This window comes from Rhodnius prolixus, unplaced genomic scaffold (assembly GCF_049639745.1).
Source record: "Rhodnius prolixus isolate KJV_2025 unplaced genomic scaffold, Rpr scaffold_2, whole genome shotgun sequence".
Taxonomy (NCBI): domain Eukaryota; kingdom Metazoa; phylum Arthropoda; class Insecta; order Hemiptera; family Reduviidae; genus Rhodnius; species Rhodnius prolixus.
Genome location: NW_027411592.1, coordinates 5,021,189 through 5,038,837, shown reverse-complemented (window position 1 = coordinate 5,038,837; position 17,649 = coordinate 5,021,189). Strand labels below are relative to the sequence as shown.

The following is a 17,649-nucleotide window of genomic DNA, read 5'->3' as shown; positions in this document are numbered from 1 at the left end:
TTTTAGTGTATCGTAACTTATTGATTTTAAACAATACATACATATACCTAGTATACCTATATTTACAAAATTATTATTTACTTTTAAAGAAATATAAAACTTTTTAATAAAATAGTTTCGAATTCTCTCAGCAAATTAATTTATCAAATCAATGGTGTCGGAACAAGGTCTTAATTCACGTTCTTTTTTTATTTCTTCCTTCACAGGGCACAAAGTAATTCTGAAACAGATAAATTTAAAGATTAATATCAAAAAGTAATCAACAAAACAAATATGAGAATACTATTGTATTTGCTAGATAATTTTCATTTCAGCATGTTTGTTTTTGGGAAGGGACTGCGCAGTCTCTTGTAAAACATCAGAAATCAGCTTAATGTTTTATAAGCAAAGGACTGGATTGAGTTTCTTCTTTTAATCGAACAAAAAATTTGTTTCTTTTAGGGTTTCTAGATTCATACGACATTCTATAAGTTTACATCCCCCTTTTTAAATTTTAAATAGCTGCTTGGATATTGATTCAAAAACACCACTTCACATATTCAACAGTGGCGTCCTCTCGTTATTTGCACTTTTGAAGTGCATCAGAACTACAGAATTGGATGCCATTTTGAGTATCTCGAAACCATTTGAAAACTATATGAAACCTTTAAACAGAAATTCGTGAGAATTGTACGAATTTCTAACAGATTGATCAATTTGCGTATTTCTGCAGCAGGCGAGATGGAACGGAAGGAAGTTTCAACTTTCAAGGTGCACTATTCCTATGGGAACGACGTAATCTTGACCAGTTCTTTGGCAAGGTGCTTCCAAATAAAGTGGAGAGGGATTCCGTGAGAAATCCAGGCGACTGCATTGCTATGTGGATACTCCCACTCCAAATTTTATAGTGCGAAACTACTTAAAAATTAGGATGGCAAGTTTTTCTGAAGCCAATTTACAGCCCGGCAACATCAAATTTGTTTTTGTTTTGACTACTCGAGAATCATTTTTCGTTAGGTAAACGCTCAAAATAGCAAATATGCAGAAACCAAAAGTACCAAACTCAGTGACATTCTTTACATTTAAGAATCTAGAGATGAAAATAATGCAAATATTATATCGAAGTATAATATAAGTATATAATATATAGCTATGTAGCTTAGGGTGGGTCAAAAAAATCGGCTATTTTTTTTTTTACAAGTGCAACGGAAAAATGGGTTCCTAGACACCTTAAAAAAATTCCCACCAAATATGAGCTCTTAATTTTGAAAGGAAGATCCTCCGCATCGCAGTTTTTTATTTTTTTTTCAGTCCAATAGAAAAAAATTCATACCTTTCCATTAATTGACTGTACAAAAAAATGTTTCGAATAAATTTTGTAGGAAATTTAATGTTCTACAAAAAAGGTATCTTATATTTTTTTCGTAAACCTCGCCATTTGAAAGATATAAAGGATTTAATTTTGATTATTTTATGACAAATTCCATTTTTGTTTATGAATTTTATACCTCGACAATAAATGACTTTTACGAAATGCGAAATACTAATATTTGTTGGAAATTAACTGCTCTATAAAATCGGTGTCTTATGTTTTGGCGATAAAGTTAACCGTTCAAAAGATATTCATCATCAAACTTTCATGTGTACGGATTTTAAAAGTTTTTGATTAGATATTCGAAAAATTTCAATTTAATTTATAAATTTCATTTCTTGTCATTAATATAAGTATTATTTGAGTTTTATTTTCAAAATTATCAAAATTTTTCTTCATTTATTCTAAACATTTTAGTTTTAATCATTAGAAATCACGAGATCCTAGGGAAAATTTCTTCTCTAGAGAATTTTTGTTTCGTATTTTATTTCATCTGTTTGAATTGTGAACTTTGAACTAGCACCACCTACTTTTTACTTCATCGTTATGTTGTCGTTGGTTTGTATACATTTATTTCTACAGCATTTTTAGTGTTTCCAAAATTTATGGTCTTGTATATGTGATCGATCGATTAATTATTTACAAATATTGTGGTTACTACGTGAATTAACTTGATATTTATCGAAAATATGGATAAAGAAATTCATTTGATCGGAAAACTTGTGCAAAAACTTTCAGAACGTAAGTTACCAACAGTGAAAGAGGTTGTGAGTGTTTTCTTTCATCAGCTCAAAGTTTTGAAATGTTCTGTCAAACAAAGTGCCAAAAATGCAGCTGATCAAGTTATTGAATTATGGAAAAACAACCAGATTCCGACTAGTGAATCGACTAGTGTAATAAAAAAAATTCTTCGCTATCATAATCGATGGTTGAAATTGCAAAAATCTTTTGCGCGAAAAAAATCATCAGGACGATGCAAAAATGAAATAAAATTTCAGAACGAACTTAAAGCATTATTTGATATTGTCGATAATAAATCGAGACAAATATACTTAAACATAAATAAAAACTTAAAAAATATTTTGACGTTTCTCAATCGATAACAACTAAAATTCGTGTAAATTTTCTTAAAAATCATAAATTAAATTGAAATTTTTCGAATATCTAATCAAAAACTTTTAAAATCCGTACACATGAAAGTTTGATGATGAATATCTTTTGAACGGTTAATTTTATCGCCAAAACATAAGAAACCATTTTTATAGAGCAGTTAATTTCCAACAAAAATTGGTATTTTGCATTTCGTAAAAGTCATTTATTGTCGAGTTATAAAATTCATAAACAAAAATGGAATTTGTCATAAAATAATCAAAATTAAATCCTTTATATCTTTCAAATGGCGAGGTTTACGAAAAAAATATAAGGTACCTTTTTTGTAGAGCATTAAATTTCCTACAAAATTCATTCGAAACATTTTTTTGTACAGTCAATTAATGGAAAGGTATGAATTTTTTTCTATTGGACTAAAAAAAAAATAAAAAACTGCGATGCGGAGGATCTTCCCTTCAAAATTAAGAGCTCATATTTGGTGGGAATTTTTTTAAGGTGTCTAGGAACCCATTTTTCCGTTGCACTTGTAAAAAAAAATAGTCGATTTTTTTGACCCACCCTAATGTAGCTAAGACGCGAAAAATAAAGGGGATAAAACTATCTCTACTACATCATACCGAAACCTCCCAAACAAGAACTTTTTTCTCTTAGTTACTTATTGAATCTCGTAGTTTAGTTCATTGCCAACCGTCCTTAAGTTGGACCCCAGTCACTGGAAATTGGCATCAATTTTTTTGCAATAAATTTTATTACATTGAAAAGAGGTGAAAAGAAAGAAAAAATAGGCACAATGATGTAAAGCTTTAAAATTTTGCCAAGCAGATAGAGCTGAGAGCGTTAGGAGAACGCAAACTTTGTTTCGAATTAAATACCAGGAAGATATTCCAAATGTATTTCTTACGAAGATGCTTCTTCCAAACTGTCGATAGTGATGTTGGCCACATGAATGACGGGCAGATGCCACCTCCATGTAAGAATGTTTAGACTTATTTGATGACCCCAATGTAAGACACCTGTTCTCACACGACCAACTGTTGGCCCAGCAATAACCTCGGTGTGCACAGTTCCAGGTTCGTATGCTTTCTCTCTGTAATCATGTATATGTTCATTACGTCATTGAAAAAGCTTACACAAGAAAATAGTTTCTATAGATCACTTGGCTGGCTACATACTTGAATAACGGTATAATTTCGGTTTTCCCTTTGATCCCAATAATTTGTAAAGAGAATGATCCAACTTCGCCACCATGTGCTAGACTCTCATTAGACGAAGATATCCTAAGAGTAATTCTGTACAGATATCCTAGAAAAGTTCAAATTGAATCTCCTTATAGATAATAATTTTATAATTCTATCAGCTAAATTATTATTCATAAAATTTCGCTTATAACTACCAAAAAACAAAAAAAAAAAACGGGTGCCAAACAAAAACTGGTCTGGAAAAAGCACAAAACTTTTTACTCTTAACTAATTTTTCCATTTAAAATTCAAAACAAATTGACATTCTTATACCACGAAAACACATCTGCATTTCTTAATGATATCAGAATACAAAACAAATCGAACTGTAAACAAATAAATATGTAATTGAGTTTGTTTTTATCGAGGAGCACGATGCAATCCTTTGTCTTGTCGAATATGATAATTTAAAAAGATAATACAATCATCTGGTAACCTGAAACATTGGTTGTAAGAAACGTAGAAACGTAAAATAGATATCTCCAGATACTGTATCTACCCAAGTCGCCAGCATTAAAATTCATTAGTTCATATTTTGATTTCTTATCGTTTTGCTATCCTAAAAAAATAAATTAATAGGAAAAACTAATTACTATATTTTTAAATTGAATATTAAGTATAACTCACTGCAATACGGATGTTTACTGCCAGTAATGGTGAATAACTTCAGCATGCTCATTGGCAGATTGGGATGAATGTTTCCTGTTTCAGCTCCATACTTTTGAACTGCTCTCACCGATCTAAGACCCATTTTCGCACATACTCGGCCGTTTGGATTCTGTTAACATGAAATGCAGTGAGATACAGGAAGTGAGTTTGAAATAATTCATATAAGACAGGAGTGGCCAACTTCTGTGTATGTAGGATCTATTTTTTTTTATGAAAAATTTATTGCGATCTACTTTATTAAAATCTTGATATTTAATAGATAAATATTTTTAACAAGTATAATGGAGGAAAGGGTATTAAATCATTATAATATCTTATTAATAATATTTAATTATTGAGAAGTAATTACAGGAAAAATAAATGTTTTTAATTTATTTTACTGTCTTATCGTTAATGAGAAGCTGTGTCGGCATGTTCCTAACCAAGGAATCATAATTTGGTGTAACATATATCCAGACAAAGATAAATGATAAGGAATCTTTAGTATGGGAATTAGTAAGTAGAGAACGATGCGTAGTCTTCTTTATGTTGCGGGTTGAAATCGTCTCCTGTCGTCTGTAATCGACCAGTCGATCGTGATCGACGTGTTGGCCATACCTGATATAAACAATAGAGAAAGCAGTAGACTGCGGTGTAAGCGTACACAGATGTGGAGGAGGTGTGCGGAAGAACGTGTATTTCTTGAAGAGAAACGAGAGCCTTGAGAAAGATAAGGAGATGTATTGGAAGAAAGAAATCTAAGAAGAGCCGTAGGTTCATGTAGCTATACGTTTCTGTCACATCAGCAACAGTGTCAGAAAGTCTACCTATAAATAGTAATGTATCAAGAATGTATCCAACCATTTTTTTATTTTTTTTTATTTTTTTTTTTTATGAAACTGACTGCATCGTTAAAAAAAAGTTAAAATATAACACACAAAAAAACAGCTTCAATATTAACCTTCGTAGGGATCATTATTTTTTTAAATTTCCCAGAAGCGAAATGTTTAAATGTAATTTGGAATAAGACATTGTTTATAAAAGAATGTAACGAAAAGAAAGCTCTTATTGAGCATGAAACTAGTAAATAACTTATGTGTGCTTGGTTGCCACCTTGGTGTAAATATTCTATTAAGTTGTGAAGTTGGACTAAGGAAAAAACAAATTGAAATTTCCCTGGTTTCGATAATTTACTTTGATGATCTTTAAAAAGCGGGAAGACTTTTGCGGGGACAATTGTATCCAGTGAATTTTGATTAAGAAGAGATTGGTTTATTATTTATTACCTTTAATTTTCAACATTTTCGACCATCTTAAATCAACAAAACATCGCTAAACAACAATTACATATCACAAAGATTTTGTTTTTCTTTAATTCTGATTGGTTTTATCAATTTTTTTTTTTTTAATCTTATTTTATAAAAATAATTTATTTTATTAAAGAATCTGTCGGAATACCATCCAGTGTTGCAATTGACCAGTAAATTTATATGTACATAAAAGTTAAACTTTTCACAAGAACTTGATAAATCTGAATGTGAAGATGAACAGAACTTCAGAATTAAAAAAAATAAAAACTTTTCGGTAGATGTAATAGAAAAGAATAACAATATAGTGCTTAAATAAAATTGCCTTAAACTTACAATTTCACTTTTACAGCCAAAACATTTGCCAGCCAAGAAATTTTCCCAAGAATCGCATTCTATTGCCAAGAATTCACATCGGTCAGGAATACTCTCCAGGTAATATTCATAACTACGTACGTGATCGCATCCAAGGAAACGTCTCAAAGCTATAAACCACAATAACTACATAAATTAACCAAATTCCATGTTTAATATTTTTTTTATTTGTTTAAAAATTTATATTTATATTTATTCTACATCTGGGACATAGCATATTCAGAAATTCCAACAATTCGAAAAGTAATTTTTTCTATTCAAACTGGAAGAGGCTTTAAGAGTCTCGAACTTTTAATCCTATAGATAAAGAACGGGTTCTGTGCTCTTAGTTCTAAATTATGAGAGAGTGTCTCCGCCACCTCAATGATTTGGGCCTGCATATGAAGTTACACAATTTTATAGAGCCATAAACAATGGGACAAATGCAACTATCTGAAAGGCATAATTTATAGGACCGGAGTGGCAATTACTTTTTGGTCTTGCCAAAGTTTGTTAGTAAAGAAGATGAGATCAGGAAAGTATTGAACTGAAGAAGAGAGTCTGTGTTAGTTCTAACGAAAAAGCTCGGAAGTATGCAACATCCAAACTAGAGTTGGTATAATGATGACATAATGTCTAATGTCTAGGTGCCTGTGCGAGGATTCCCCTAGAGGATTTGGGTTAGAAAGTCAACTGATGCCTTGTTTCAGAGCTACTGCTGCATATTTTAAAGTTATTTTTCTTGATGGATTAAGATTTCAGGGTTATAGAAGATTTAGAAATGTGGATAAGTTCCAGAGTTTGAAAGAGAAAATATCCCGGATCCTAGAAATTCTTAGGCGCAGAATAAAGACAAAATAAATCTGTCTTAGACGAAGCGCAAAAAGGCTCCATTAATAAACATAAATAAAACTAAACTTAATTGCTGGATCACTTAGTCCTAATGCAGAATGATCACATTAAAGTAAGGAATTTTAATTTCTTAATGACTTTATTCTAGTTTTCACTGAATGATATAAAAATCTTAGTAAAACGCAATTCTAAGCAGAGAACTAGAATCTAATTAAATAATCGTAAATTACATCTCCTTAACATCAACCTTTGATTATGCTCTCCTCAGCATCTAAAGTATTTTGAAAGGAGTCAGCACATCCTGGTTGTGTCTCCCCACCGTTTGGATAGAAATCGATATGTCCTACAGGTTCATCCATTCCCAGACCTGAAATAAAAAGAAATAATCTCTCTTTGAATTTAACATTAATACAACTGAAATTTAATTAATTTATTATGGCTGCAATAACCTCCATGAAGGAACGGTTCAGCATTAGTGTGTATAACATCCACGAACATTGCGTCAGTAGGATCCAGTCTCACAATTGGATCGGTTTCAGAAAAATGAGGTTTTGCCGGATCCAATGCTAAAAAAATAGTTTATATTGCTGAAAAACAGTGTTTTTAAAGAGTATTTATCATTATAGGATGTTTACAGATTTGTGATTTACCTGAGATACGTCCCAATGTCAAATTGTAATGTGTAATTAGAGTGTGGCCAATATAACCGGCCAGGTGAGCTCCTAAAGAGTGCCCTATTACATGACAAAATTCTGCCTTCAAACCTAGTAATCTCTGTGAAATTTAAACTTTCATTAAAATAAGGTTTTAATTAAAATAGCAAAATTTAATTCTCAAATTACGATATTTGAAAAAGACAATAGTGGTGTCGGATTTCATCGCATTAAAAAGAGAAAATAACCTTTAAAGGAAATGTTTTCGATGATACAAATGGGCAACACAACTCCAACTACGGGCCTCTGCTGCAATAGATAAGCCTAAATTATTCATACTTTCTCTTACTTAATGAAGGGTAATTTGAATCGGCATGTACACGATATTTCGGTAATGAGCTACTGGACAAAACCAACCACCCGGGATTGCCACTTCCTCGACCAATTTGTCTCTCGGAAACGCCTCCAACGATCTTCTTGTCACTTCGCATGCTCATCGCACACATAGATATCTATAACTTACTTAAGCTATCTCCTAAACTGTCATTAAAGTAAAGTAAATAATGGTTTATAGCCAGGGTAAAATTAGCAGGAATTCAATATGTGGGTAAAATTCAAAATTTGAAGAAGACAGAGTGAGCAAAAGTGCCCCTTTAAATCTTTTGGTTTTTAGCAATTTTTTTTCGCACAAATTTTACGTTTTAACGTAATTTTCATTGCGTAAATTGTTGCTCATGTGGTTTGTGACAAATTATTGTAAGTGATCCATTTGTTTCATTTTGATATTGTAAATCAAATTCAAGTTTGACTAATATTTTTCAGTTGTCCATATGTATTAATCTTCTTCCTTACAGCTTCACCAAAATTCTCTTACACCCAAGCAGAACACATCAGGATAGGGGAATGAACGCTAGAATGAACAATTTCTAAAATAATCCTTCTTTACTATCGTAGTGATTTCATTAAAAACTCTTTTACCAAACCTCGCTTTCAATGTAACTTAAAAACCTGCCGTACAATTCTCTTCTGGGCTGTCCCACTATTGATCACGTATCTCTCTTCAGATTAATGCTTAAAAAGGCTTGGGTACTTAATTTCAGAATGCATATTGATTTCCTTCTGTCTACGTCAGCGTAGAAGATATCAACGTTAATAACACACAAATTAAGTTGAAGAAAACAGCTCTTGACTAAGAGGTTAACCCCTCATGGAGGTTGATTTGTGCAGCTACTTATTAAGATAACGAACTCATTGACAAAGTACTTATTTATATCGTAATCATTCAATCATATTTAATATACTTATTTTCACCGTCAATTACATTTATTTATAAACTCAGATACGCAAGAACACTGTCAGTATTTTTGAATTGCAATAGACTTAACTTAACGGCCACTCAATTCACTCAAAACAGCTTATATCTTTCAGATGAGATGAGAATCGTAATTGGAGATGCAGTAAAAATGAATCATTACATTTAATGAGCCAAGAAGATATCCACTCATCCTGCCGACCAATCTGATATTTGCGACTGCTTGGGTGTACGGGGGACTAGAACCTCCTTGCCAGCCGATCACAATCACGTTACAGTCTGTTCTGTTCAGCAATCTATCTTTTAAGACCTGTAGGGGAAAAAAAAACAAAAATTAAAATCACTTCTAAATAAATTAATAGAGAAAGCCTTCAAAATAGACATTTTGAAATAGTGAAATTAATTTTATAAGAATCACTTTACCTTCAGCCATCGTTTGTCACCATTTTCTAAGAACCCATGTGCTAATATGTATGTCCGAAGAGTTGGTACGATCTTGGATTTAAATATGGTTGAAGAATCATTATGCCTTAATCTGTGACATGCGTTTCGATGTTCCCTTGTATACAGACAGAATACTGGATCTATTTTGTCCGGATGTTCTGGATAATTGGTTACTGGACGAGTCTTATCTGTCCAAGGGTAGCTCACCGGGAAACAGCCAAGTCCCTTAAAGCATTCAGCTCCAGGATCTGAAAATAGTTAATCGATGTTAAATTTAAAATTTATTAGTTGAGAATGAAAAAATCTCAAAGCTTCTGGAGTTCTCACAGAAACGATCTTTCACCAAAACAAATATAATTTTATGATGGTCAATTGAAACTTTAACTTTTCAATAGTGTTGAGGGTCAGTTTCAATAGTGTTGTAGGAATACTCCAGGGGAAGATTACATCAACTTCTTAATCTTAGTTAATATCTCGTCTGAACATGTCTGAAGACTATAGACTCCAAACCGCGTCATTTCTTCTTTCTTCTCCAGCGAGACCTTTCTTGTTCGGCTTTTCTAGGTTTCTGTCATCTATTATAATCCTCCTTAGTCTTATTTTAAAGCTGTGTTTCATCAGCTTGGGTTTCATAATAGATATAATTAAAGGAAACTGGAAAGACTAGAAAACATCGAAAAAAAGAGGTACAAAGTTTCACTTTAGTGTACTGCAGGAGTAGTCTTAAAGCTGGCTTAACGACGATAAGCCAATTCAATTAGAGCAAAACATGTTAAAGAAAGTTAAGAGGAAGTTCCAACCAAAGGAAGTTGTTGAGTTTATACAGAAATTCTGAGTGCCAGACTCTGTCGGAAGCCTGAGCCAGTAAGACACCCGGGCAATACTTCTTATTTTCCAGAGCCTCAGAAATAGTAGTAGGGTGGCGAGTGCGGAAACCAAACTGTCGGGTAGGAATTACATTTTGGGCTTCTAGTATGGGAAGCAGTCTTTCATGGAGAATTTTTTCAAATACCTTCGTTAGGAGACTATTTAATCTGTAGGAAGATGTTTCGTATGGAGTTTAATTGGGTTTGGGAATCAGAGTAATTAAGGAACATTTCCACATAATGGGGGTGTGGATAGAATTAAAAATGGTAGTGAAGAAAATAATGGATGTCAATCCGTGGATGTTCCTTGTTAGTGGTGGGCATTTTTTCAGGTAGGAGAATAGGAGAAACAACTGTGCGATGTTTTAATATTTTGTATTTGTAATCTGACACTCAATTCTTACAGGTTAATCTAAATGTTAAATCACTTTACTAACATATTCTCCAGGTACGCTGCATACGAAAGAACATGTTAAAAGCCTTCCCTGGAACCTGTTTGTGAATAATAAATTAGACATCCATTATCTGAACAAAAAGTGTATGGAAGCACTCATATAATTCAAATTTAAGAAATACACATTTTTTCAATTATGCAAGTTTGGAAAAGCTGAAAGAGCCGAAATGTTCATACTTTCATGTTCATAAATTTACATGTATGTATAATTTTTTTCGAAGCTTAGAATTTATACCAAATAAAATATACAAATGTAATATATGTTCAGGGGTGTTAACTCAGAGGTCGACTCCATCTGGCAGCTCTTTCTATTTCTAGGAGCTTCTTACAGCTCGCTCAGCTCAAGTGTCCGGAGGTGGAAGTGTTTGTAACAAGAGGACAAGAGAAATTAGTCGGTATCAGAATACCGACAGTGCACTAAAAAAGGCGCCAGTGACTTCTGACGATGATGCGCCTTAAATTAAAATCAAAAAGTATTCGTATCCTATCGCTTCCCGGTAATGTAATGTTTCAGTTAAAGGAAACAACACGGCGACTCTTCTAGAAGCCCGCTAAAAATAATATTCTCTAAGAAACGTTTTAAACCAATGAGACAAGCAAAACAAATCATTTCCAGTTCACTTCTCAACATTTTTCACTCATAAATCTATGATCCTTAACAAAAACTTACAGTTTAAAATGTTAAGTATAAGGGTTGATTAAACGCCAAAAGGTACACAAATCAGCAAGTAACATGTCGTTAATACTTCATTCATATTATTTAAGTAATTTTACTGCATTAAATTTCATTAATATTTTTTTGAATTTATTAGAGGTCACAGACCCTTCAATGATTTTGTTTATTTTATTTATTTATTTTTATTTTTAAATAAAAATCTTCGGTTTAAGTTCTTAATTCGATTAAAGCAATTGTTACTTTATTTAGTAGTCAAGCGTTTTTAATAATAGGTAATAATTAATCTGGCTTTATAGTAAATAATAGTTTTCTTCAATTCTCAATCTAGGTATTCTTACCACAGTGTTATATATTTGGAATATAAGATAAATAAGATATGCATATTTTTATGACAGCTAATTATTCCAGTATTTTACCTACTATAAGTAAAATTAGAGGGACTACATTAAATTACAATTGAGAAATGAATAATTATTGTTGAATAATTTACTGGATATTACCTATGCGTTATTTGTACTCTTCGGTAAGAAGAATTCTAGACTGAAATATTGTTTTAAATCCGTGATTCAAATTTAAACAGTAGCCGACTCTAACTTTGTCTTTTTCTATTTTAACATGCATGTATACATATGTGACTATTCAGAATAAAGGGCCTAATAAAGATAAATCAGAAGAATAATTTGGAATAAAGCTATAATAAAGTACCTATTTAATTACGAAGATATAATATACATTTTATCATAATTATAACAAAAAATAAAATATTATGAATGAACTAAGGGAAGGGATTAGCTATGCGGTTAGCGTATTGGATTCCCACGTGGAGGTTCCGGGTTCTAATCCAGCTGCTGACCCTTAGATTTTCTCTTCCTAAGAGCTTCTTACAGCTCACTGGCCGGTGATGGACAGTGTTGTCTGTAACGAGAGAACACTGTCCGGAGGCCGGCAGTGCACTGAAAAAAGCTCCGGGCGCCAATAACCTCAGATGTTGACGCGATTTAAATCAATAAAAAAAAAATTATGAATGAACTGGTCAGCATAAGGGTCTGTGACCTCTAATAAATTCAAAAAAATATTAATGAAATTTAATGCAGTAAAATTACTTAAATAATATGAATGAAGTATTAACGATTAAATATGTTACTTGCTGATTTGTGTACCTTTTGGCGTTTAATCAACCCTTATACTTAACATTTTAAACTGTAAGTTTTTGTTAAGGAGATTTTTGTACCTTTTGGATAGATTTTCCTTTTTGTCTTTTTTGCAAAGTTACATATCTGCTTTACAGATTTTATTAAAATTTGGAATAATAAATTCTATCGTTATAACCTAAATAGGTGTTAAGTCGGAACCGTAACTACCACTGGAGAGATCTTTTTAAAGAATGATTATAGTTGCGGTCCCCAAACCATCCTCAATAACAATTTTTTAGAGAAAGCGTTTTGAATAAAATAGGAAGGTATCTGTACGTAAACAGCAAAATTAAAAAGCGATTTCAGTACTTCCTTTTAAGAGGAGTAAGAAAAATAAACTGCGATTACAGTACTTCTCCCTAAAAGGCAAATATTTTGAATCGAATTCATTGATGTAAATAGGTTCACTCATTGATAATTTTAACGATTGCAGTACTTCCTCTTAGTAGGTGTAAGAGCATGATGGCACTTCACAGCCACGTAGAGGAGCTTTAACCACTTCTTCGTGGTAAATTTTATCCAAATCAAACTAAGCGTAATAGAAATATTGGTAATAATAGTTTTAGAAAAGGCCTTACTTGGGTAGGGCAAACTCCCCTCCTTATGAGTCATAGCGACTAGACTTTTAAAGTGGAAAATTTCGATTCGGATGACACTTCATTCATGAAAATCGGTTCACGTTTCGATAATTTGAAACGATTGCTGTACTTTCCCTTAACAAGTGTAAGAGCAGATCATCGCTTTAATGTTACGTAGGGTTACCTAACCCTATCATCCTACCAAATTTTATCAAAATCGGGCTAAGATTTACAGAGTAATTAGCGATAATAATTTTGGAGGGTGCCTTACATAAAGGTGGCTAACTCCTCTCCCATTCGATGTACAGCGTCGAGACCCCCAAAAGGCATATCTACATAAAATTCCGAATCGAATGACACCTCATTCATGAAAATCGGTTGTTTACAAAAAAGGTAACAACAACAAGAACAACAACATTTTTTGAAAAAGCCGTTTTTGATCATTTTCAGCATCTTTTTTCTCAAAATCTATCAGATCTAGGTTGGTGCAAACAAATTACAGCTATAAAGGAGGGTTTGCCCTATATTATAAAGAAAATTTGGGAATTTTATCTTTTATAGAAAAAGAGAAAAAAATTGTCAAAGTTGGGTGTTTTTCAACGTTACGCTTTTTCGTGCAGTTTTTGACGATCAACCCTTATACAACTGTCCTACCGGACAGTTTTAATAAAAAGAGATAAAAACTTATTATATTTTTTAAAAAAACACTAGATAATTCTGAGTGATTCATACAAGATTTTTTATTTTTAGCCGCAAGATCTGACGTCGTTGGAGCTTTATCGGAACAACGTGTTGTCCTTTTATGAAATGTCTCACAAAGAGCAAAGAACATAAAGAGGCTCGTGGAAGCAGAAAATGTGAGAACAGCCTGCTAGATTTGAACCCTCTCCATCCATAATCTGACTCCAATGAGCTATCACGAACTAATGCGTTTCCAAAAGTACATTATTATTAAACTTATATAATGAAGACCCGTCAGTTTAGTTAGAATTTTTTTTTTTTTTAGAGAACCTTTATTTCAAAGTTGTTTTGGCAGAATTGCGACGATTTGCTGCTCTAAAGAATGGTTTTTAAATTAATGATCATATTGTAAATTTCTGCGAATAAATTTTCGTTACAAAACCGATTGGTTCAGAAGAAGAGGAGTATTTTATTTTACATAAAACACAAAAATTAACACTAACCTACTCCATTTCTGATTTGTTCCCAAGTAAAATTAGCAGGCCTTACATTTCGACTGGGCGTTGAATCATTGGCGACAACCATGAAGGCTGTCTGTAGCAATAAACCTCCCGTGTGGTAGTACATGTTGTTAATTCACTAAGAACTCCTAGTAGTAAGAAACTATTTTATTTCACTAAACTTTGTGTATTAAATCAAATTAAGAAAGTAATAATCTTATAAACCGAATGATGAACTAAAATTAAGTGAAGGCTCGCCTTGCGTTGTTCCATACAAAACTAATAGTTTATCTAACCAGAAAACGATTTCCCCCTCGATCTTGTATGATGTCAAGGAATATTAGATAAATTTCTTTTATCTTGTTATCAAATATTTTAATAAGAAATAATCTTGTCTTCCGAGGATTAGGGAATACCACTTTCAGACAGTATTTTGACGAAAGTGATTGCATTTTTATGGACTTCGAACACTAATTTTTATATGTAATTATGTCTAACGATACTAATTACACTTCTTTTTCTTAATAATATATTGATGATTAGTTTATTAATTAGGTTTTATAGTACAGCCTCGTGCATAATTGTATTATAAAAACAGATAAATCACTTTTACATATTCAAAACCTGTTCTTAACTTATCCAAATAAATATTCAACAACTAATTTCAATGAGAGATTATTCCATTTCAATAACTCCCCACGATTTGCAATTTAATAGATTAAATAGATCGTTGAAAGCGCAGTCTTTATAGCTCATCAATAGAATAGAATAGAATAGAATAAGATGTCTTTATTCAAATTAGATACAAGTGCATTTACAAACTCTTTTTTTTTAATTTTACACAAAAAGACACTACCACGATGATTCGATCGTCCGTGGGAGGTCAGTTGTCCAAAAGATATTTACTCAATATATATTTTAAAAACAAAAAATAAAACTAAACACAAGACACATAATAAAAGAAGAGAACACTGTTATTTGTTTTATATACATATCTCGCTATCGCATTAATAACATTTATTTTCTTGCACCATTATAATTATTATTATTATTTACTTTTTAGAGCTTATTTTAGCAGTCAAAATTAAACTCTTTAATAAGTGACGATCTGTAAAGCCAACTATCACGACAATAGTTAACTAAAGCTAACCAGTTTTTTCCATTGAGTAAATCTATTGCCTCATTTTGACTTAAGTTCTTTTTGTTAAACCATTTAACTCTAAATTCTGTAAGAATTTTACAAGTAGCCAAAAAGTGATAGGTGTTTTCAGATTCATTACTATTGCACATTGAGCAAATGCCATCATTATCTTTATAAGGTTTCCAATTCAAATTTAACAACTCCCCTCTCAATTTAAAAATCCATTTAGCTTTATGTAGAGGCAATGCACTGGTGTAACTTGTGGATTGTTGACTGTGGCTTAAACTTTTATACATTATATAAGTGTTTGTGTTATGGGCTAAGGTAAGATATTTATTATACATTTGTTGCGAAACCTTTTCTATAATTAACATTACAGTTGTAGAATTAAATAACTTATCAGCTGGTTCCCAGTCAACATTAATATTAAATAACTGCAATAAGTCTTTTAAGTCTTTAAACCAAAATATATTTTTACTAATTATTTCTTTTGCCACAATTTTAGGATATCTGTTATCAGTATAATCAGCTCATCAATAGTTTTAAACAATAAAAACTCATTTGTAGTTAATTTTTTCAAAAACATCAATAATGATTTTTTTAAATAAATTTGAGTACACATCGTTCATCTAGATTAGATGTTACAACCTGCTAATTTTTATTTTGTCTAAAATAACTCAAACTTTACTTTTATTTGTACTTACACATGTCGGCCGATGTGAAACTTTTGCCCAGAATATTGAATTCTTGAAAATTCTTATGAACTAGAGCATCAAGTTTCTCTCTGAAGTGACTTTTCAGGACAATAAAACATAAGTGGACATTAAAAGCTGTATCCATGTCCGGTTTGTAGAAAATCGAATCCTAAGCCCTATGAAGCAAAGAGATAGTTAATACCAGTAACTTTTTAAAGAGGGCAGAAAGCCTCCCCATCGGCGGAGATTTGGCAACGAGTCCAGATTAGGTACTATTGAAAATTTTATCTCTCCTTCATTGCAATGGAGGCAAACGGAACAAACTTTGTTAACTGATTTTCACCGGGATTTTTTTTGCGTTCCTTGAAAAACTGTTTTTATGCCTGATTGATGTTTATCTCGCTCTTTGTTAAGTATTCTATTGCATAAATAAATTAGAATAAATGGAAGAATATCCTGCTATTTTTTGCCTATAATTTTTCAACTACAAATATCTCGGGATTTATTTTACGCCAAAGTAAGGTTTATCAAGCATCTTGAATTAAATCAATCTATGTTTTACTGTTTCAAGACAAATATCTTAAACAATACCAGAGAGAGAAGCACTAAATTGAACTTTAATGCAAATTTGTTTAGTTTCTTTAAAGAGGCAAGAGTCTTCTGGAGTTATCCTTGGTAAAAAAAATTCTATATTCAAAGACTCTGTAACTGTCAAGTTTTCATTTTATTGATAAAGTTAATCGGTTGAATTTAGTTTCGTCTAATGAATTCTTTAGTCCTGGGCTAAATTTTGCACGTTCTGTCTTTTCGGCCAATTATTTTGAGAATATATCTAAAAATATTTGTCTATATTTATCACGCATTTCGTAAGAAGAATTCTGAACGACTGCATAAATTGTCTGTGGAAAATGTCCAGTGAGGTAGCTAGTGATTACAGCCATATTTTAAGATTATGCAGGCGGAAACTTCCACTGTTTGATGTTCTTTTTACACAGCATGCTATTCCAACTAAAGCTACATGCGTTTGTTTGTTGGTTCGTTATTTGATGTCCAGGTAATTTCAGCCGATCGGTAGGTATGAAGTACGTTTAAAAAAATGCATATAATGTCTACTTTGTTTTAGGTTTGGATGTTGGAGGAGTGTAGAGACGTAGGCTTTTTCTCTTTTAGGCTTCATTCTACTAGTGTCAAGTGATGTGCACAATAGTCTCAAACTCTCTCAACTGTTGTCCAATTTTTGGGGAAAAGGAACCTCTGTATTGGGTTCATTTGAGTTTTTAATGAAGTATAAAGGTGTGGTTACTTGAGTAAATAAATCTTTAACGAGAGAGAGTATGGGTTAATTAGTGCATTGATGACAGAATTGTGATCAGGCAAGTGTACTCGTTCTCCTTTCTTTGATAAGAGTAATTATGAGTATTTTTCTGAAAAATTCTAATATGGCACTTCAGCAATGGCTGGAAGGATAAACTTTCCTTTGATGTGCCATCTCTGTTAAGCAGGATTGGACATTATTAAAAGGACTCAAATAAAGTAATGCCTATTTCTTTCAGACCGGCTTTAAGTCCAATAGGTGCCGTGGACGGTGGCAGGTAA

General features: G+C 32.1%; 1 protein-coding gene across 2 annotated transcripts; it reads right to left on the bottom strand.

The window, feature by feature from the left end:
• On the bottom strand, window positions 1-14,514 carry LOC141450326 (pancreatic lipase-related protein 2-like). Of its 2 annotated transcripts, none has more exons than XM_074120635.1 (11): window positions 14,221-14,514; window positions 9,249-9,517; window positions 8,989-9,135; window positions 7,511-7,634; window positions 7,310-7,426; window positions 7,108-7,227; window positions 5,991-6,139; window positions 4,327-4,477; window positions 3,634-3,763; window positions 3,363-3,548; window positions 1-220 (listed from the first exon to the last, which is right to left on the bottom strand). In XM_074120635.1, the coding sequence occupies exons 1-11, from the start codon at window positions 14,342-14,344 to the stop codon at window positions 136-138; spliced, it is 1,602 nt and encodes a 533-aa protein (XP_073976736.1). In that variant the 5' UTR covers window positions 14,345-14,514; the 3' UTR covers window positions 1-135. The 2 variants fall into 2 exon arrangements, with proteins under 2 accessions (XP_073976736.1, XP_073976737.1); XM_074120636.1 differs by lacking the exon at window positions 14,221-14,514 and adding an exon at window positions 10,573-10,621.
• Between the last annotated feature and the right edge of the window lie 3,135 nt (window positions 14,515-17,649).

What these genes read in the sequence shown, in the direction of transcription:
- LOC141450326 (XM_074120635.1), bottom strand. Translation starts at nt 14,344, where the DNA reads ATGTACTACCACACGGGAGGTTTATTGCTACAGACAGCCTTCATGGTT. An exon ending in CAGTAAACATCCGTATTGCA is followed by an intron (nt 3,764 to 4,326) that starts GTGAGTTATACT and finishes GAACTTTTCTAG; the next exon opens with GATATCTGTACAGAATTACT. An exon ending in AGTTTGGAAGAAGCATCTTC is followed by an intron (nt 221 to 3,362) that starts GTAAGAAATACA and finishes TATCTGTTTCAG; the next exon opens with AATTACTTTGTGCCCTGTGA.